Consider the following 22,562-nt stretch of genomic DNA (forward strand, 5'->3'; position numbering starts at 1 on the left):
CCCTCCGTCCCTCCGTCCCACGCCCTCCCTCCGTCCCCCTCCCCTGCTGGGGTGCGACAAATCATCGCTGGCAGTTCTATTACCCGTAGTGTGAGCACTTCCATAAATGGTGGCAGGTGGAGCCCTCCTCTCTCTCTTCTCAGCCACTCTTCCCACTCTCGATGTCTTCACTCCACATCCTTGAGCAACATGCGAGCAACCCGCAACCAGCAGCATGAGCAGCATGAGCAGCATGAGTAGCATGAGCAGCATGAGCAGCATGAGCAGCATGAGTAGCATGAGCAGCATGAGCAGCATGAGTAGCATGAGCAGCATGAGTAGCATGAGCAGCATGAGCAGCATGAGTAGCATGAGTAGCATGAGCAGCATGAGTAGCATGAGCAGCATGAGCAGCATGAGTAGCATGAGCAGCATGAGCAGCATGAGCAGCATGAGTAGCATGAGCAGCATGAGCAGCATGAGTAGCATGAGCAGCATGAGTAGCATGAGCAGCATGAGCAGCATGAGTAGCATGAGTAGCATGAGCAGCATGAGTAGCATGAGCAGCATGAGCAGCATGAGTAGCATGAGCAGCATGAGCAGCATGAGTAGCATGAGCAGCATGAGTAGCATGAGCAGCATGAGCAGCATGAGTAGCATGAGCAGCATGAGCAGCATGAGCAGCATGAGCAGCATGAGCAGCATGAGCAGCATGAGCAGCATGAGTAGCATGAGTAGCATGAGCAGCATGAGTAGCATGAGCAGCATGAGCAGCATGAACAACCCCTCACATCACAGCACGTCATGCTGACCTCTTTGTTCAATCTTGCGTTGGTAATTGAACAAGTTGAGTCATCAGTGTGCGTCAGATATGCCTTGATTAAGGTCTACCAACACTGTATACAGTACACTGAGGTATACCAACACTGTACACAGTACACTGAGGTATACCAACACTGTATACAGTACACTGAGGTATACCAACACTGTACACAGTACACTGAGGTATACCAACATACTACACACAGTACACTGAGGTATACCAACATACTACACACAGTACACTGAGGTACACCAACATACTAGACACAGTACACTGAGGTACACCAACATACTACACACAGTACACTGAGGTACACCAACATACTAGACACAGTACACTGAGGTATACCAACATACTACACACAGTACACTGAGGTACACCAACATACTAGACACAGTACACTGAGGTATACCAACATACTACACACAGTACACTGAGGTATACCAACATACTACACACAGTACACTAAGGTACACCAACATACTAGACACAGTACACTGAGGTATACCAACATACTAGACACAGTACACTGAGGTATACCAACATACTACACACAGTACACTGAGGTATACCAACATACTACTCACATTACACTGAGGTATACCAACATACTACACACAGTACACTGAGGTATACCAACATACTACACACAGTACACTGAGGTATACCAACATACTACACACAGTACACTGAGGTATACCAACATACTACACACAGTACACTGAGGTACACCAACATACTAGACACAGTACACTGAGGTATACCAACATACTACACACAGTACACTGAGGTATACCAACATACTACACACAGTACACTGAGGTACACCAACATACTAGACCCAGTACACTGAGGTATACCAACATACTAGACACAGTACACTGAGGTATACCAACATACTACACACAGTACACTGAGGTACACCAACATACTAGACACAGTACACTGAGGTATACCAACATACTACACACAGTACACGGAGGTATACCAACATACTACACACAGTACACTGAGGTATACCAACATACTAGACACAGTACACTGAGGTACACCAACATACTACACACAGTACACTGAGGTATACCAACATACTACACACAGTACACTGAGGTATACCAACATACTAGACACAGTACACTGAGGTATACCAACATACTACACACAGTACACTGAGTACACTGCTACACTGACACTCACCTTATACTGTAAGTGCCAGGATGTGTCCCATTATGGGTATAGATGTTAGTAAGAGGATTACTGAACAACTGCTCATACCTGATACTCTCATGGGCCTCGTTCCTTCCATCCGTTAATTGTATAATATCTTTGTGTTTAGACTGTGTCTAGTAGGGGGCTGTACCCGGCGGTACCCGGGTCTCTCTCTGTCTCTCTCTCTCTCTCTCTCTCTCTCTCTCTCTGTCTCTGTCTCTCTCTGTCTCTCTGTCTCTCTCTCTCTGTCTCTCTCTCTCTCTCTCTCTCTCTCTCTCTCTCTCTCTCTCTCTCTCTCTCTCTCTCTCTCTCTCTCTCTCTCTGTCTCTCTGTCTCTCTCTCTCTCTCTCTGCCAATATTATCACTTACCCACCATGACTGGAACATCAAGGCGACCACATCAAAAGTCTTCAAGACGCTGTTGTCAGTACAAACTGAGCTCCGGCCGCACTGACAACTCAATCCCTCACAAAGTCGGATTCAACCCCCCACAACAGAGGTTGGACGGAGTTCAACCTCACCATAAATTGGGCAATTCAGCAGAGAGATAACGGGACTCTCAATACCACAACGGAAACAATGTCTTTTCCCGTTATCTGTTAACGGTAATTTTTAAGTTTTTTTTTTTTTTTGCCAGGAAGAGGGTGGGAACTATCGGAGGAAAGCGCCAAGCCATTAGACTATATGGCACTTGGAAGACCGAAAAGCGTTTCGTAATTCGTATTACATTTTCAAAGACTTAATTTACACACAAATTCTTCGTACTTATATTCTATTGGATGAGGTGATATGGTACAAAAGTTTTGGGTGAGGTGACCAACACAAGACAGAACATGAAACAATGGGTATAAATTGGATAAGTGAACATGTGAATGGAAGTAACTGCAGAAGGTCTATTGGCCCATATTTCCTCTTGCTGCTTCCATATTGGTTCGGGGTCTTGAAGTGGGTAGAATATAGTTGTGCATTAATGCATTATATATATATAATATATATATGTGTGTGTGTGTGTGTGTGTGTGTGTGTGTGTGTGTGTGTGTGTGTGTGTGTGTGTGTGTGTGTGTGTGTGTGTGTGTGTGTGTGTGTGTATGTTTACTAGTTGTGTTTTTACGGGGGTTGAGCTTTGCTCTTTCGGCCCGCCTCTCAACTGTCAATCAACTGTTTACTAACTACTTTTTTTTTTCCGCACCACACACACACCCCCCAGGAAGCAGCCCGTGGCAGCTGACTAACTCCCAGGTACCTATTTACTGCTAGGTAACAGGGGCATTCAGGGTGAAAGAAACTTTGCCCATTTGTTTCTGCCTCGTGCGGGAATCGAACCCGCGCCACAGAATTACGAATCCTGCGCGCTATCCACCAGGCTACGAGGCCCTGTGTGTGCGTGTGTGCGTGTGTGTGTGTGTGCGTGTGTGTGTGTGTGTGTGTGTGTGCTCCCCTTCCATAGCCCCCGTTACAGTGGACCGTCCTGATGGGCTACTATGACTCCCATTGCTCACATTGCATTTACTGGCGACCAGAGCGACCAGAGTATTAGCGACCAGAGCCTCGTTATAGCGACCAGGGGCGGCCCGCTCCAGCGTCCAGAGCCTCGTTATAGCGACCAGGGGCGGCCCGCTCCAGCATCCAGAGCCTCATTATAGCGACAAGGGCGGCCCGCTCCAGCGTCCAGAGCCTCGTTATAGCGACCAGGGGAGGCCCGCTCCAGCGTCCAGAGCCTCGTTATAGCGACCAGGGGCGGCCCGCTCCAGCATTCAGAGCCTCATTATAGCGACAAGGGCGGCCCGCTCCAGCGTCCAGAGCCTCGTTATAGCGACCAGGGGCGGCCCGCTCCAGCGTCCAGGGCCTCGTCATAGCGACGTGGGCTGGGGTAAAAATGAGAGGATAGCACTGTGTTGCCCCGCGCGGGGCTCAACAAGCCGACAACAGCTGCTGGTGGTAATGATGTAATTAAGTGACGGTGATCACCTTAATGGCACTTAGTGACGTCATCCGCTCGTTACCACCAGTGCCTGGTTCGTTACTTGTCACTCTCTCACCATCACCATCACCATCACTATCACTCCATCACCATCACCATCACCAACACTCCATCACCATCAAAAACACCATCACCATCACCATCACCAACACTATCACCATCACCATCACCAACACTCCATCACCATCACCAACACCATCACCATCACCATCACCATCACCAACACTATCACCATCAGGAGGCTACAAGCTGACCTAGACTAACTGAGTGAATGGTCCAACAAATGGCTACTAAAGTTCAACCCGAGTAAATGTAAGGCAATGAAAATAGGCAGTGGAAATAGGAGGCCAGACACAGGATACAGAATAGGAGATGAAGTACTTAATGAAACGGACAAAGAGAAAGATCTAGGAGTTGATATCACACCAAACCTGTCTCCTGAAGCCCACATAAAAAGAATAACGTCTGCGGCATATGCGAGGCTGGCTAACATCAGAACAGCGTTCAGGAACCTGTGTAAGGAATCATTCAGAATCTTGTACACCACATATGTAAGACCAATCCTGGAGTATGCGGCCCCAGCATGGAGCCCGTACCTTGTCAAGCACAAGACGAAGCTGGAAAAAGTCCAAAGGTATGCGACTAGACTAGTCCCAGAACTAAGAGGCATGAGTTATGAGGAAAGGCTGCGGGAAATGCACCTTACGACACTGGAAGACAGGAGAGTAAGGGGAGACATGATCACTATTTACAAAATTCTCAGAGGGAATTGAAATGGTAGATAAAGTTAAACTGTTTAACACTGGTGGGACGCGAACAAGGGGACACAGGTGGAAACTGAGTGCCCACATGAGCCACAGGGACGTTAGAAGGAACTTTTTCAGTGTCAGAGTAGTTAACGGATGGAATGCATTAGGCAGTGATGTGGTGGAGGCTGACTCCATACACAGTTTATAATGTAGATATGATAGAGCCCAATAGGCTCAGGAACCTGTACACCAGTTGATTGACGGTTGAGAGGCGGGACCAAAGAGCCAGAGCTCAACCCCCGCAAACACAACTAGGTGAGTACGCCATATAAACGTGCCACTGAAATCAGGGAAGATCAAGAAGGGTGGGGCGGATTGCATATTTCTTGACTGACAGTAAGCCCCCGACACAGTACCCCACAGGAGACGGGCGGACAGGTTAACGCAACACACAGTACTGACAGGGAAGGTACTCCAGTGGACAGATGAGTGCCTCTGTAGCAGAAGACAGAGAGTGAGCAACCCTTTCTCGCACTTGCTTACAGTCAATATTGGCTTATTTAATAAGTGCACATGTGACATACTAATTGATTGTGAATATTTTAGTTTACCTTGAAAAGCTTCCTAGAAAACACCGACCTCACCTAACCTTCTTAGTATGTTAAGATAAGCATCTTATTGCTTCTTATTTACAATTATAACTTAACCTATACCGTTGATAGGTTAAGTAATAATTGTAAATAAGAAGCAATAAGATGCTTATCTTAACATACTAAGAAGGTTAGGTAAGGTCGGTGTTTTCTATGAAGCTTTTCAAGGTAAACTAAAATATTCACAATCAATTAGTATGTCACATATGCACTTATTAAATAAGCCAATATTGACTATAAGCAAGTGCGAGAACGGGTTGGAGTGAGAGAGAAGGGACCCGCGAGTGTTACAAGCTGCGTCTCTCACGGGTGGTGGAGCTGGGCTTGACCTGAGTGAAGGAGCTGCCACAGAGGGAGAGAGCCTCTCTCAGTGTTCCCTGATGACGTAACAGTTAACAAGAAAATAAATACGATGCGAGACAGCATGAGACAATAAGGGGACCTGGACACAATGAGAGTATTGTTCCTCGCGTGGCTACTGGAGTTCAACTCTAACAAAGTGTAAAGTAATGCAATTGGATTCGAGGAAAAGGTGGCCGGCACGCGGCATCACATGGGAAAGGAAATCGTGTTGGAATAGAACACAAAAAATACGTCTCCAATGTTCCAACACACACGCCTCCCCCCCCCCCCTCCCACACGCCCACACACACCTCCCCCCCCCCTCCCACACGCCCACACACACCTCCCCCCCCCCATCCCACACGCGCCTCCCCTCCCCCTCCCACACGCCCACACACGCCTCCCCCCCTCCCACACGCCTCCCCCCCTCCCACACGCCCACACACGCCTCCACCACCCTCCCACACGCCCCCACACGCCTCCCCCCCACCCCCACACACGCCCCCCCCCTCCCACACGCCCACACACGCCTCCCCCCCCCACACACCCACACACACCTCCCCCCCCCCTCCCACACGCCCACCCACACCTCCCCCACCCTCCCACACGCCCCCCACCCCCCCACCCCCACACGCCCCCCCACCCCCACACTCTTGCGGCTCTCTCAGCAATATAATTGAATTCCTCCCACACTGGACAACAAATTCATTCCTGTAATCGCATGAACGGCAACATATTATGTTTGATCCTTTGAGCTGTGTAAAGTATGTTCGGGTATACTTCTCAGGTCTCAGCTGCTCGGGTATGCTGCCCAGCTTGGGTATATATGAGTATACTCCAATGTAAAAGACAAGATACATCAATTAAATCTTGTAAATCATCTAATTTGTTGAATCTCAATTGTTGGAAAAATATGAGATGTGAAAATGAGAAATTCCGCCCAACTCATAATGAGAAGCAGGTTAATGATTGACTTACAAGGTGGCAAAGACAAGGAGCTGGGATATGAGGACAAGGAGCTGCGATATGAGGACAAGGAGCTGGGATATGAGGACATGGAGCTGGGATATGAGGACAAGGAGCTGGGATAATAGGACAAGGAGCTGGGATATGAGGACAATGAGCTGTGATATGAGGACAAGGAGCTGGGATATGAGGACAAGGAGCTGGGATATGAGGACAAGGAGCTGGGATATGAGGACAAGGAGCTGGGATATGAGGACAAGGAGCTGGGATATGAGGACAAGGAGCTGGGATATGAGGACAAGGAGCTGGGATATGAGGACAAGGAGCTGGGATATGAGGACGAGGAGCTGGGATATGAGGACAAGGAGCTGGGATATGAGGACAAGGAGCTGGGATATGAGGACAAGGAGCTGGGATATGAGGACAAGGAGCTGGGATATGAGGAGAAGGAGCTGGGATATGAGCACAAGGAGCTGGGATATGAGGACGAGGAGCTGGGATATGAGGACAAGGAGCTGGGATATGAGGACAAGGAGCTGGGATATGAGGACAAGGAGCTGGGATATGAGGACAAGGAGCTGGGATATGAGGACAAGGAGCTGGGATATGAGGACAAGGAGCTGGGATATGAGGACAAGGAGCTGGGATATGAGGACAAGGAGCTGGGATATGAGGACAAGGAGCTGGGATATGAGGACAAGGAGCTGGGATGTGAGGACAAGGAGCTGGGATGTGAGGACAAGGAGCTGGGATATGAGGACAAGGAGCTGGGATATGAGGACAAGGAGCTGGGATATGAGGACAAGGAGCTGGGATATGAGGACAAGGAGCTGGGATATGAGGACAAGGAGCTGGGATAGGAGGACAAAGAGTTGGGATATGAAGACAAGCAGCTGGGATATGAGGACAAGGAGCTGGGATATGAGGACAAGGAGCTGGGATATGAGGACAAGGAGCTGGGATATGAGGACATGGATCTGGGATATGAGGACAAGGAGCTGGGATATGAGGACAAGGAGCTGGGATATGAGGACAAGGAACGGTGTCCCACCCAATTAGACTGTAGAACACTTACGACAACTGTCCCTCTTACGTTGATCTTGGCATCTTTCTATTCACTACACAACTTACGACCTCTGGAACACCACGACTTATTACATAATATCAACAGTCTTGGTTTGAGGACGACCTCGCGGCACCCTGGAGGACGACCTCGCGGCACTAGAGGAAGACCTCTTTGAGGAGAAGCGAGATCGAGGCGCGAGGATCAGCACGGCTACATCTGCTCGGTGAATCTCTTTCATATTATGAGGTTCCAGTACCAAGGTGCTGGAACGTTCCAGTACCAAGGTGCTGGAAGACCTTTGTCGTGGACAATGGGATCAAATGCCTCACGGGAATCTATATTATATTACATTTTATTTCTTGTCGCCACCTCCATTAGCTTGGCTCTCCACGTATCCTCGCCTCCATGCGGTTCCTTGTTCTCCCAGTCTATCCTTCTGGGGTTGAAGTCCCCCATGATGAGCAGGTGGGATCTATTTCTCCAGGCAGCAGCGGCTGCCCTCTCAATTATAATGTTAACTGCCATGTTGTTGTTGTCATACTCTTGTCTGGGTCTTCTGTCATTTGGTGGAGGCTATGTCGTGTGTGTGTGTGTGTGTGTGTGTGTGTGTGTGTGTGTGTGTGTGTGTGTGTGTGTGTGTGTGTGTGTGTGTACTCACCTATATGTACTCACCTATATGTGCTTGCAGGATCGAGCATTGACTCTTGGATCCCGCCTTTCGAGCATCGGTTGTTTACAGCAATGACTCCTGTCCCATTTCCCTATCATACCTGGTTTTAAAATTATGAATAGTATTTGCTTCCACAACCTGTTCCTGAAGTGCATTCCATTTCCCCACTACTCTCACGCTAAAAGAAAACTTCCTAACATCTCTGTGACTCATCTGAGTTTCAAGCTTCCATCCATGTCCTCTCGTTCTGTTACTATTCCGTGTGAACATTTCGTCTATGTCCACTCTGTCAATTCCTCTGAGTATCTTATACGTTCCTATCATGTCCCCCCTCTCCCTTCTTCTTTCTAGTGTCGTAAGGCACAGTTCCCTCAGGCGCTCTTCATACCCCGTCCCTCGTAGCTCTGGGACGAGTCTCGTTGCAAACCTCTGAACCTTTTCCAGTTTCATTATATGCTTCTTCAGATGGGGACTCCATGATGAGGCGGCATACTCTAAGACTGGCCTTACGTAGACAGTGTAAAGCGCCCTAAATGCCTCCTTACTTAGGTTTCTGAATGATGTTCTAACTTTTGCCAGTGTAGAGTACGCTGCTGTCGTTATCCTATTAATATGTGCCTCAGGAGATATATTAGGTGTTACGTCCACCCCCAGGTCTCTTTCACGCGTCGTTACAGGTAGGCTGTTCCCCTTCATTGTGTACTGTCCCTTTGGTCTCCTATCTCCTAGTCCCATTTCCATAACTTTACATTTGCTCGTGTTGAATTCTAGTAGCCATTTCTCTGACCATCTCTGCAATCTGTTCAGGTCCTCTTGGAGGATCCTGCAATCCTCATCTGTCACAACTCTTCTCATCAACTTTGCATCATCCGCAAACATCGACATGTAGGACTCTACGCCTGTAAACATGTCGTTAACATATACAAGAAATAGAATTGGTCCCAGCACCGATCCTTGTGGTACTCCACTTGTTACTGTTCGCCAGTCCGACTTCTCGCCCCTTACCGTAACTCTTTGGCTCCTTCCTGTTAGGTAGTTCCTTATCCATTCTAGGACCTTTCCCCCCACCCCCGCCTGCCTCTCGAGCTTGAACAGCAGTCTCATGTGCGGTACTGTATCAAAGGCTTTTTGGCAGTCCAGAAATATGCAGTCTGCCCAACCATCTCTGTCCTGTCTTATCCTCGTTATTTTATCATAGAATTCCAGAAGGTTTGTTAGGCACGATTTCCCTGTCCAGAACCCATGTTGATGTTTGTTCACAAACCTAATGTTCTCCAGGTGTGCAACCAGTCGTAGCCTAATTATTCTTTCCAGTATTTTACAGGGGATGCTTGTCAGTGATACAGGTCTGTAGTTAAGTGCCTCCTCCCTATCTCCTTTCTTGAAGATCGGCACGACATTTGCCTTCTTCCAGCAACTGGGCAATTCTCCTGACATAAGTGACTCATTAAAGATCATTGCCAGAGGCACGCTGAGGGCCTGTGCTGCTTCTTTTAGTATCCACGGTGATACTTTGTCTGGTCCAACTGCTTTAGTTGCATCTAGAGTTGTCAACTGTTTCATTACCTCCTCTGCTGTCACCTCTATATCTGATAGTCTTTCATCTAGGGTAACCCCTTCCAACAATGGGAGCTGCTCAGGCTCGGTAGTGAACACTCCATGGAAACTGGCATTCAGTGCCTCGCAGATTTCCTTGTCACTTTCAGTATATGCCCCCTCTGTCTTCCTTAGTCTTGTCACTTGGTCGTTCACCGACATTTTTCTTCTTATATGACTGTGTAGTAACTTAGGTTGTTTTTTCGCTTTGATTGCAATATCGTTCTCATAGTCCCTTTCCGATGTTCGTCTTATGTTAATGTAATCGTTCCTAGCTCTGTTGTATCTGCTTCTGTTGTCCTCTGTTCTTTGTCTTCTGTACTTCCTCCACTCCCGCCTGCTGGCCATTTTTGCTTCCTGACACTGTCTATTAAACCATGGGTTATTATATTCCCTCTTATTTTTTCCCTTTACCGTTGGTATAAATCTCTCTTCGGCCTCCTGGCATTTCTGTATGACTAGGTCCATCATATCTTGGACTGTTTTTCCTCTAATTTCTTCCTCCCACTGCACTTCACCCAGATAGTCCCTCATCCTCATATAGTCCCCTTTCCTGTAGTCAGCTCTCCTTTCCCAGATCTCTTGTCCCATGGTCATAAGTTTGAATTCCATCATGTAGTCAAAGACTAGGACAAAATGGTCACTGGCCCCTAGAGGTATTTCATGCTCTAAATTCTCGATATCTTCTACGTTCTGGGTGAAAATCAGGTCTAATAGGCTCGGTGCATCTCCTCCTCTTTCCCTTGTGTCTTCCTTCACATGTTGTGTCAGGAAATTCCTGTCTATAACATCTACTAATTTTGCTCCCCACGTTTCGTCCCCTCCATGGGGATTCCTTGATTCCCAATTTATCTCTCCATGATTTAGGTCCCCCATGATCTGCAGCTTCGCTCTCATTCTGTGGGCTAGTGTTGCTGCCTTCTGCAGTTCATCTATACATGCTTTGTTGTTGTCATCATACTCCTGCCTGGGTCTTCTACTGTTTGGTGGGGGATTGTAGATTACCAGGATCACAATCTTCCTCCCATCTACTGTCAGAGTTCCATGTATGAAGCTTGTGCACTCATTGGTAACTCGATTTCCCAGGTCTTCAAACTTCCATTTCCGCTTTATTAGGAGTGCTACTCCCCCTCCCTGTCTCTGTGTCCTCTCTTTTCGTATCACCTGGTACCCTTCAGGAAAGATTGCATCTGAGATCATGTCATTAATTTTAGTTTCCACAATTGCAACTATGTCAGGATCTGCTTCACTCACTCTTTCTTTTATCTCTTCTGCTTTATTAGATACCCCATCAGCATTGGTGTACCAAACCTTGAGATTCTTCATGGAAACTCTTGTACCAGAGTTCTCCCTTTCTCTGGGGGTCTGGGGGGATCTGGGGGATGTCTGGGGGGTGACTGGGGGCAGAGGGGATCCGGGGGATCTGGGGGGTGTCTGGGGGATGACTGGGGGCGGGGAGGGTCCGGGGGATGTCCGGGGGGATCCGGGGGGTGTCTGGGGGGGTCCGGGGGGTGTATGGGGGGTGAAAGAGTTCAGGAGGGGTGCTTGGGGGGCTACTGGGGGCTGGGCTTCTAGGAAGGTAGGTAGGAGGGTCTGGGGTAGGGCCTGGGTAGGTAGGTCTGGAGTAGGAAGGGCATACTGGGTCTGAAGATTAGGGAGGGCATAGAGGGGTTGGGAGATAGCGTAAGGTTGGGATAGCGTAAGGTTGGTTGTGTGTGTGTGTGTGTGTGTGTGTGTGTGTGTGTGTTAGTGTGTGTGTGTGTGTGTGTGTGTACTCACCTAGTTACTCACCTAGTTGTGTTTGCGGGGGTTGAGCTCTGGCTCTTTGATCCCGCCTCTCAACCGTCAACCAACTGGTGTACAGGTTTCTGAGCCTATCGGGCTCTTTCATATCTACACTTGAAGCTGTGTATGGAGTCAGCCTCCACCACATCACTGCCTAATGCATTCCATTTGTCAACCACTCTGACACTAAAAAAGTTCTTTCTAATATCTCTGTGGCCTATTTGGGCGCTCAGTTTCCACCTGTGTCCCCTTGCGCGTGTGCCCCTTGTGCTAAATAGACTGTCTTTATCTACCCTATCAATTCCCTTCAGAATCTTGAATGTGGTGATCATGTCTACCTACCTTGAGGCTACCTACCTTGAGGTGCTTCCGGGGCTTAGTGTCCCCGCGGCCCGGTCGTCGACCAGGCCTCCTGGTTGCTGGACTGATCAACCAGGCTGTTAGACGCGGCTGCTCGCAGCCTGACGTATGAGTCACAGCCTGGTTGATCAGGTATCCTTTGGAGGTGCTTATCCAGTTCTCTCTTGAACACTGTGAGGGGTTTGCCAGTTATGCCCCTTATGTGTAGTGGAAGCGTGTTGAACAGTCTCGGGCCTCTGATGTTGATAGAGTTCTCACTCAGAGTACCTGTTGCACCTCTGCTTTTCAACGGGGGTATTCTGCACATCCTGCCATGTCTTCTGGTCTCATGTGGTGTTATTTCTGTGTGCAGGTTTGGGACCAGCCCCTCTACTATTTTCCACGTGTAAATTATTATATATTTCTCCCGCCTGCGCTCAAGGGAGTACAGATTTAGGCTCTTTAGTCGGTCCCAGTAATTTAGATGTTTTACTGAGTGGATTCTAGCAGTAAAGGATCTCTGCACGCTCTCCAGGTCAGCAATTTCTCCAGCTTTGAAAGGGGCTGTCATTGTGCAGCAGTACTCCACTCTAGAGAGCACAAGCGTTTTGAAAAGTATCATCATCGGTATAGCATCTCTAGTGTGAAAAGTTCTTGTTATCCAACCTGTCATTTTTCTTGCAGTTGTGACGGCTACTTTATTGTGTTCTTTAAAGGTAAGGTCTTCCGACATGAGTACACCCAGATCCTTTACATTGCCTTTTCGTTCTATGTTATGATTTGCCTGCGTTTTGTACGTGGTTTCCGTTTTTATGTTTTCAATTTTTCCGTAGCGCATGAGCTGAAACTTATCCTCGTTGAATACCATATTATTTTCTGTAGCCCATAGAAAGACCTGATCAACATCTGATTGGAGGTTTGCCGTGTCCTCTATGTTGCCAACTCTCATGAAAATCCTAGTGTCATCTGCAAAGGATGATACAGTGCTATAGGTTGTGTTCTGGTCTATGTCCGATATGAGGATGAGAAAAAGTACTGGAGCAAGCACAGTACCCTGGGGGACTGAGCTCTTCACGGTTGATGGGCTGGATTTTATTTTGTTGACTATTACACATTGGGTTCTGTCAGTCAGGAAATTGCAGATCCATCTGCCTATTTTCCCGGTAATTCCTTTTGAACGCATTTTATGTGCAATAACACCATGGTCACATTTATCAAAAGCTTTTGCGAAATCTGTGTAAATTACATCAGCGTTTTGTTTGTCTTCCATAGCATCTAATGCCATATCATAGTGGTCCAGCAACTGCGACAGGCAAGAGCGCCCTATTCTGAAACCATGTTGTCCGGGGTTATGGAGATGCTGTGATTCCATGTATTTTGTGATCTTACTTCTTAGCACTCTCTCAAAAAATTTTATGATGTGCGATGTTAGTGCTATCGGTCTGTAATTTTTTGCCTCTGCCTTATTTCCTCCTTTATGGAGTGGTGCTATCTCTGCTGTTTTTAGTATGTCAGGGATAACGCCAGTATCTAAGCTTTGTCTCCACAGAATGTGAAGGGCCTGCGATAGTGGTTTTTTACAGTTCTTGATGAATATGGAGTTCCAAGAATCCGGGCCTGGTGCAGAGTGCATAGGCATACTGTATATGGCTTCTTCAAAATCTAGTGGGGATAGGGCGACGTCTGATATGTGATTTGATGTTGGTATCATATCCATGAAAAATTCATTTGGGTTATCAATCTTTAGTGCATTTAATGGCTCACTGAAAACAGAGTCGTACTGCTTCCTCAGTAACTCGCTCATTTCCTTGTTGTCATCTGTGAAAGTTCCATCTCCCTTTCGCAGGGGCCCGATACTAGATGTGGTTTTTGATCTTGATTTTGCATAGGAGAAAAAATATTTCGGATTTCTCTCTATTTCACTGATGGCCTTTTGCTCTCTTTGCCTCTCCTGGGTTTTGTATGATTCTTGTAGCTTGAGTTCAACTCCCCTAACTCTTCTGTCTTCCAGCAAAGTGAGGTTTAATTCCCGTAGTCTCTCCTCGTAGCTCATATCTCTCAGCTCGGGTACTAGTCTGGTGGCAAACCTTTGAACCTTTTCCAGTTTAGTCTTATGCTTGACTAGATATGGACTCCATGCTGGAGCCGCATACTGCATGTGTGTGTGTGTGTGTGTGTGTGTGTGTGTGTGTGTGTGTGTGTGTGTGTGTGTGTGTGTGTGTGTGTGTATTCATCTAGTTGTGCTTGCGGGGGTTGAGCTCTGCTCTTTCGGCCCGCCTCTTAACTGCCAATCAATCAACTACTATTTTTTTTTCTCACACACACACATCCCCAAGAAGCAGCCGTAACAGCTGTCTAACTCCCATGCAGGCACCTATTTACTGCTAGGTAACAGGGGGCATCAGGGTGTAAGAAACTCTGCCCGTTGTTTATCGCGGCGCCGGAAATCAAACCCCGGACCACAGGATTACGTGTACAGCGTGCTGTTCACTCAGCCACCGGTCCCACCGGTGTGTGCGTGCGTGCACGTGCGTGTGTACGTATTTTAAGCGCATCATCAATAAGCCGGAATACACTGATGCACTTAGGCCTCGAGTCTAAAATCCCATAATCCCCGGAAGTGATAATGTGGGAAGTGAGGCGCTCAGTAAGCAGCCCATTATCGAATGGTTCTATCAACCATTATCCTCTAAGATATTAATGGACCTGAGAACCCTAACTCGAATAATATTTCAGGCAATACAGAGTTTTTTACCGACGGCTGCCGCGTGTGTGAAGCCTATTGGGCCTACTGAATGATCATATGATGGAAGGATATCCTGCAGGATAGCTGGGGCGGTCAACCAGGAGCTAGGAAGGATATCCTGCAGGATAGCATGAGACGGTCAACCAGGAGCTAGGAAGGATATCCTGCAGGATAGCATGAGACGGTCAACCAGGAGCTAGGAAGGATATCCTACAGGATAGCTGGGACGGTCAACCAGGAGCTGGGAAGGATATCCTGCAGGATAGCTGGAGACGGTCAACCAGGAGCTAGGAAGGATATCCTGCAGGATAACTGGGACGGTCAACCAGGAGCTAGGAAGGACATCCTGCAGGATAGCTGGGACGGTCAACCAGGAGCTAGGAAGGATATCCTGCAGGATACCATGAGACGGTCAACCAGGAGCAAGGAAGGATATCCTGCAGGATAGCATGAGACGGTCAACCAGGAGCTAGGAAGGATATCCTGCAGGATAGCTGGGGCGGTCAACCAGGAGCTAGGAAGGATATCCTGCAGGATAGCTGGGGCGGTCAACCAGGAGCTAGGAAGGATATCCTGCAGGATAGCTGGGACGGTCAACCAGGAGCTAGGAAGGATATCCTGCAGGATAGCTGGGACGGTCAACCAGGAGCTAGGAAGGATATCCTGCATGATAGCTGGAGACGGAGGGTGTTGTGACCCCACAAGGGGAGGGTGTTGTGACCCCACAAGGGGAGGGTGTTGTGACCCCACAAGGGGAGGGTGTTGTGACCCCACAAGGGGGGGGGTGTTGTGACCCCACAAGGGGAGGGTGTTGTGACCCCACAAGGGGAGGGTGTTGTGACCCCACAAGGGGGGTGTTGTGACCCCACAAGGGAGGGTGTTGTGACCCCACAAGGGGGGGTGTTGTGACCCCACAAGGGGGGTGTTGTGACCCCACAAGGGAGGGTGTTGTGACCCCACAAGGGGGGGGGGTGTTGTGACCCCACAAGGGAGGGTGTTGTGACCCCACAAGGGGGGGTGTTGTGACCCCACAAGGGGGGGTGTTGTGACCCCACAAGGGGGGGGTGTTGTGACCCCACAAGGGGGGGGTGTTGTGACCTATTCTTGACATTTGCTCATTAATTTATACTCTGACATTTCAATGAACCTTTAACCTTTAAATCTTTTATTCTGTCAAGCAACACTTCACAGTTATAACCCTAACACACCCACTGCGGCGCTGGTGGCTGAGTGGACAGCACGTTGGATACGTTGTCCTGTGAACTGGGGTTCGATTCCCGGCGCCGTGAATCGAATCGAATTAGGGACACTTGCCTCTAGTTCAGTGCCTCCTGCCTATCTCCCTTTTTTTATATCGGGACTACATTAGCAGTCTTCCAAATTTTTGGCTGTTCACCTGTTAGCAGTGATTTGTTGTACACTATGGAGAGTGGCAGGCACAGTGCTTCTGCTCCTTCGTTTAGTATCCAAGGGGAGATTCTATCCGGGCCTGAAGCCTTTGTCACGCCCAACTCTAGCTAAAGCTTCAACAATAAGTGTGTGTGTGTGTGTTTCTTTCTGTTACAGTCAGCTTGGGCCAGTAACCGGGTTCTTTCTGTTAACGTGTCGTATAGCCTCTCCTTCTCTGATCCTGCCGCAAGTTATTGACGAGTTCTCAAGAATTGTCGGTGGAAAGTAACAGTGCAAGAAGTAAAGGGGGGGGGGGGAATAAACAGTACTCAATTACACCTTCACCAATATATTATCTATAGAAATATAACTACATATATGTACACTGTGTTGCTTTCAGCCAAGACAATAGATCAGCAGTGCTCTACAAATCCCGGTGAATCAACTATCTTCAAGTACATGTCGTCCATGTTCAATTATACTCACCGGTGAGTTCACCTTCCTCAACATGGGCCAGTCCACACACCGTCTCATCACGATGTCCCAGTACCCCACATCATCTCTCCGGTGGCACACTGGCAGAGGTCTTCAGCAGCTCGCTAGCAGCACGTCTCAACAGACGCACCTCTGTCGTCTCGTAACTCTTCCTGGCCAAATCCAAGGTACGTCGGTCCACACAACACTGCATAAATCCAGCAGCCAACACACTGCTACTATCGACAGCGGCCACTTTGTCCTCTCACAGGACCAAGTCAGGAGTTCTTGGCTAGCTATCGTCATTAGCTAGACAGACAGTATACTGGGTGACCTTAGGATAACACTCTTCCACCGGGGAACTGAAATTGTAATTGTATTCACAACCTAGATGGCGTTGATATGGTTACGCCACCCACCAGAGGTCGTCATCGTCGACCTCACTTTCTAACTGGGGCAGGAAACAGGAGCCTTTCACCGACGCCACACCACCGCCAACAGATGGCGTTGTCTGCGTCTCACCTAATGCCTTACAGTTGGAGTACAGGTCCCAAGATGGCGCCGAAATCGCCACTCCACACTCCAACAACGGTGTTGATACCATAACACTGAAAACAACAAATTTAGTAGTTTTTAACAGTTGATTGACAGTTGAGAGGTGGGCCGAAAGAGCAGGGCTCAATCTCTACAAACACAACTAGCTGAATAAGGAATGATCTGTGCAGACCATACCTTATCCCCTTCTCCATTTCTCCCTGCCCTTCTTCTCCTTCTCCTTCTTCTCCTCCTCTTCCTTCTCCCCTTCACACACACACAGTTTCAAGTGTAGATATGATAGAGCCCAATAGGCTCAGGAACCTGTACACCAGTTAATTGACAGTTGAGAGGCGGGACCAAAGAGTCAGAGCTCAATCCCTGCAAACACAAATAGGTGAGTAGAAATAGGTAAATACACACACACACACACACACACACACACACACACACACACACACACACACACACACACACACACACACACACATATCTGTGTATGGGGCCAGATAGCGGGGTGGACAGCGCTCTGGATTCGTAATCCTAGGGTCCGGGTTCAATTCCCGGTGATGGCAAAAACAAAATGGGTAGAGTTTCTTCCACCCTCATGCCTCTGTTACCTGGCATTAAATAGGTACCTGGGAGTTAGACAGCAGTTACGGGCTGCTTCCTGGGGGGGTGTGGAAAACAAATTAATTAGTAGTAACAGTTGATTGATTGACAGCTGATTGATTGATTGACAGGCGGACCGAAAGAGCAGAGCAAACAGGAAATGTTTACAATGAATAACAACAGAACAAAGGGACATAGATGGAAGCTTGAGACTCAGATGTGTCACAGAGATGGTAGAAAGTTTTCCTCTAGCGTGAGGGAAGTGAGTAAATGGTTGACCTAAAGGAGCAGGTTGTAGAGGCTAACTCTATTATAACCTTAAGAGCGGGTATGATAGAGGGATAGGTCACGAGTCATTACATTAGTCAACCAACGGCCAGAAAAACGGGGATCCAGAGCTTGAGCTCGATCCTGCAGGCACAAATAGGTGAGTACACACACCGAGAGAAAGTGACGGGTGTGAACCACAGGCTGAGGGCGGGGGTCCAGGGGACAGTACCGTCCCCCAGACGGGGCCCAGGGGACAGTACCGTGCCCCAGGCGGGGTCCAGGGGACAGTACCGTCCCCCAGACGGGGCCCAGGGGACAGTACCGTCCCACAGACGGAGGGTCCAGGGGACAGTACCGTTCCCCTGACGGGGCCTAGGGGACAGTACCGTCCCCCAGACGGGTCCCAGGGGACAGTACTGTCCCCCAAACGGGGCCCATGGGACATTACCGTCCCCCAGACGGGGTCCAGGGGACAATACCGTCCCCCAGACGGGGTCCAGGGGACAGTACCGTGCCCCAGACGGGGTCCAGGGGACAGTACCGCCCCCAGATGGGGTCCAGGGCACAGTACAGTCCCCAAGACGGGGCCCAGGGGACAGTACCGTCCCCCAGACACTGGCTGCTCTACACCTCTATCCAGACCTCTGGAGGCCGCCGCTCCCCTCAGGGAAGGTCACCGGTAAATAACTGGCTCGGGGACAGGCTAGGCAGGGAGGACCTGGCCAGGGACGGTCCAGGTAGTGAGGGACGCCACAGCCAGGGACGAGGGACGAAATATGTGAATATGGAGGAAATGACGAAGTACGAAGAGAGAAGAAAGGAGGAAGTAACAGAGGACGTGTAAAAGATAAGTAGAGTGAGAGGGAGAGAATGGGACGGAGAAGTGAGAGAAGGAAGTAGAAAAGAATGGAGACAATTAAAATCACATGAACCTCTTCAGAGGAAGTATGTGCATGCCAATATGCTCCTGAGATGTTGCTTCCGTCGCCCTGTTGAGCGCTTTTAGAACCCCCACTTCTAATACTTCTAATACTAATAAGACGCAGTGTTTAGTGATCTGTACGCTATAAACACAAGCAAAAATATCATATATATTTTTCCGGAAGGCGTCTTCATGCCGGGAGAGACGCTCACAAAGTTTCCTTGTATTCACTTAAACTGCAAATTTAATCAAACGAACGTTTTCACATTTCAATTTGACTCGTGTCCAATTGAAATGTGAATCTGACAGTGAAAATTATTACAAAAATCCTTCTAGACACCGTCAACAAAATCAGACGCAAAAGTAATTACATAATTGTTCTCTTCATTAGTATGCACCATGGAAAGTAGCAAACGATCTGTAATATTTTGCGCCAGAACCTAATTGCAGTTTCATACCAATTACGGTCAAGTTATCTTCTTTTTAAGATATATATAATTATTTTTTCCACCGTAAAGGGTAATAACCATTCTCGCCTCAAATGTATTTGTACATAAAAAGTTTTAATAAAAGCGAGGAAGGACATTAGAGAAGAATAAATGCAATTTCAGTCCTTGCAATAAGCGGGCAGTGTTGGAGACCAGTAATTGTGATGAACCTGATTTACAGAGATGGTTAGGGGAACAGGGTGTCCATGGCTGAAGGCTCGTCCCTACAGCATCTCTTACAGGGGAGAGAGGGGGGGGAGAGAAGAGAGAGGGGGGGGGAGAGAGAGAGTGGGGAAAGAGAGAGAGAGAGAGAGAGAGAGAGAGAGAGAGAGAGAGAGAGAGAAAGAGAGAGACTCCGTGAGGAGTGGTATAAGGCCACTGGTCCTTCGAGCCGCATCCAGTCTCTTCGCGATCATCAGGGCATAGGGCTCAGTACCCTTGGTCAAAATGACTCTCAAAGGTCACCAATCTGGCCATGTCACACGGCCATCACCAGCCACACTTCATCATCACAGTTTTGCTTGGTCCCGGTTCAAGCCTACATGGTGGTACTCATATTCAATTAAAAGAACTCACATTTAGAGAAATTCTTCTATGCTACAAATTCATAATTTCTTCAAGCATCAAATGTAATGGCTTCACATTTAAAGCACTGTTCGTAAACTAAATCACAGCATTGGATACTTGTGTGTAAACTTTAGTACAAATAAACTCTTAATGAACTTAACATTACGTTACTGTATATTAATAACTGGTTGCCTTGTAATTCTGGATCAAATCAAATACACTAAAATATCAGCATACTTGAGTATACCTGAGTGAATATATGTGGGTTACCTGGTTGATACCTGGTTGATGGGGTTCTGGGAGTTCTTCTACTCCCCAAGCCCGGCCCGAGGCCAGGCTCGACTTGTGAGAGTTTGGTCCACCAGGCTGTTGCTTGGAGCGGCCCGCAGGGCCATGTACCCACCACAGCCCGGCTGATCGGAACTTCTCTTAGAAAACCGTCCAGTTTTCTCTTGAAGATGTCCACGGTTGTTCCGGCAATATTTCTTATGCTCGCTGGGAGGACGTTGAACAACCGCGGACCCCTGATGTTTATACAGTGCTCTCTGATTGTGCCTATGGCACCTCTGCTCTTCACTGGTTCAATCTTGCATTTTCTTCCATATCGTTCACTCCAGTACGTTGTTATTTTACTGTGTAGATTTGGGACCTGTCCCTCCAGTATTGTCCATGTGTATATTATTTGGTATCTCTCTCGTCTCCTTTCTAGAGAGTACATTTGGAGAGCTTTGAGACGATCCCAATAATTTAGGTATTTTATCTCGTCTATCCGTGCCGTATATGTTCTCTGTATTCCCTCTATTTCAACAATCTCTCCTGCTCTGAAGGGGGAAGTGAGTACTGAGCAGTACTCGAGACGGGACAGCACAAGTGACTTGAAGATATATATCTTGGGTATACTCAGTCATGAATTATCACTGAAGAAAATCTCTCTGGAGTATGGGGGGGGGGGTATTACCTACTGATGGGCTGTAGACCCGACATTTCCGTCCCTGTCAGCTGTGGTGGAGGGCATACTCTACCAAGCCTCCCTGGTCGTGGAGGGCATACTCTACCAGGCCTCCCTGGTCGTGGAGGGCATACTCTACCAGGCCTCCCTGGTCGTGGAGGGCATACTCTACCAGGCCTCCCTGGTCGTGGAGGGCATACTCTACCTGGCCTCCCTGGTCGTGGAGGGCATACTCTACCAGACCTCCCTGGTCGTGGAGGGCATACTCTACCAGGCCTCCCTGGTCGTGGAGGGCATACTCTACCAGGCCTCCCTGGTCGTGGAGGGCATACTCTACCAGCCATCTTGCCTCCCGGCCTGGCCTCCTTACCGCCTTCGACCAACTTGTAACTAACATAACATAATATCCTGGGTTCATTCTTCTCCTTAAATGTAACCAAATAAAGCTATGAGGCTTCTACAGTATATACGGGGCCTAGGGAGGGGTGGGGGGACCAGGGGATGACGATAGGTGGTCAAGGAGTTTATCTTGCCGGCACACACAGCATGAGACGTGGAGAGACAGACAGACATCTTGCACACACATAGGGATGAATGGAAATGGAATGGAACGCTGGCACCAATTGAGTGGCTATCGGATTCTGCTCCATTGAGGATCACCCTTAGAGTCCGTTCTTGAAGGTAGTCTTTTAATAACACTAAGATGGAGCCTGCAATGCCTAAAGCTTGAAGCTTCACTGCTAGTCCAGAGTGCCAGACCCGATCAAAGGCTCCTGCTATATCTAGAGCAACAACACAGCTGATCTTGGACTCATCCAGTGACTGATGCCACTTAGAGGAGAGATTTAGCAAGAGATCAGCAGCAGATCGGCCTTTTCTAAAACCATACTGTCGATCACAAATTAGCCGATGACGGTCAAAAAATGATATCATTTGCTGAGCAATTAATGATACCCTCTCTCTCTCTCTCTCTCTCTCTCTCTCTCTCTCTCTCTCTCTCTCTCTCTCTCTCTCTCTCTCTCTCTCTCTCTCTCTCTCTCTCTCTCTCTCTCTCTCTCTCTCTCTCTCTCTCTCTCTCTCTCTCTCTCTCTCTCTATCTCTCTCTCTCTCTCTCTCTCTCTCTCTCTCTCTCTCTCTCTCTCTCTCTCTCTCTCTCTCTCTCTCTCTCTCTCTCTCTCTCTCTCTCTCTCTCTCTCTCTCTCTCTCTCTCTCTCTCTCTCTCTCTCTCTCTCTCTCTCTCTCTCTCTCTCTCTCTCTCTCTCTCTCTCTCTCTCTCTCTCTCTCTCTCTCTCTCTCTCTCTCTCTCTCTCTCTCTCTCTCTCTCTCTCTCTCTCTCTCTCTCTCTCTCTCTCTCTCTCTCTCTCTCTCTCTCTCTCTCTCTCTCTCTCTCTCTCTCTCTCTCTCTCTCTCTCTCTCTCTCTCTCTCTCTCTCTCTCTCTCTCTCTCTCTCTACCTC

General features: G+C 48.4%; 1 protein-coding gene across 1 annotated transcript; it reads left to right on the plus strand.

Annotated features, from left to right (window-relative positions):
- The first annotated feature begins 223 nt into the window (after positions 1-223).
- On the plus strand, positions 224-790 carry LOC138350854 (uncharacterized). The gene has a single exon (XM_069302295.1). It carries the CDS (start codon positions 224-226, stop codon positions 788-790), a length of 567 nt encoding a protein of 188 aa, XP_069158396.1.
- The last annotated feature ends 21,772 nt before the right edge of the window (positions 791-22,562 follow it).

Source organism: Procambarus clarkii, chromosome 47 (genome assembly GCF_040958095.1).
Source record: "Procambarus clarkii isolate CNS0578487 chromosome 47, FALCON_Pclarkii_2.0, whole genome shotgun sequence".
Taxonomy (NCBI): domain Eukaryota; kingdom Metazoa; phylum Arthropoda; class Malacostraca; order Decapoda; family Cambaridae; genus Procambarus; species Procambarus clarkii.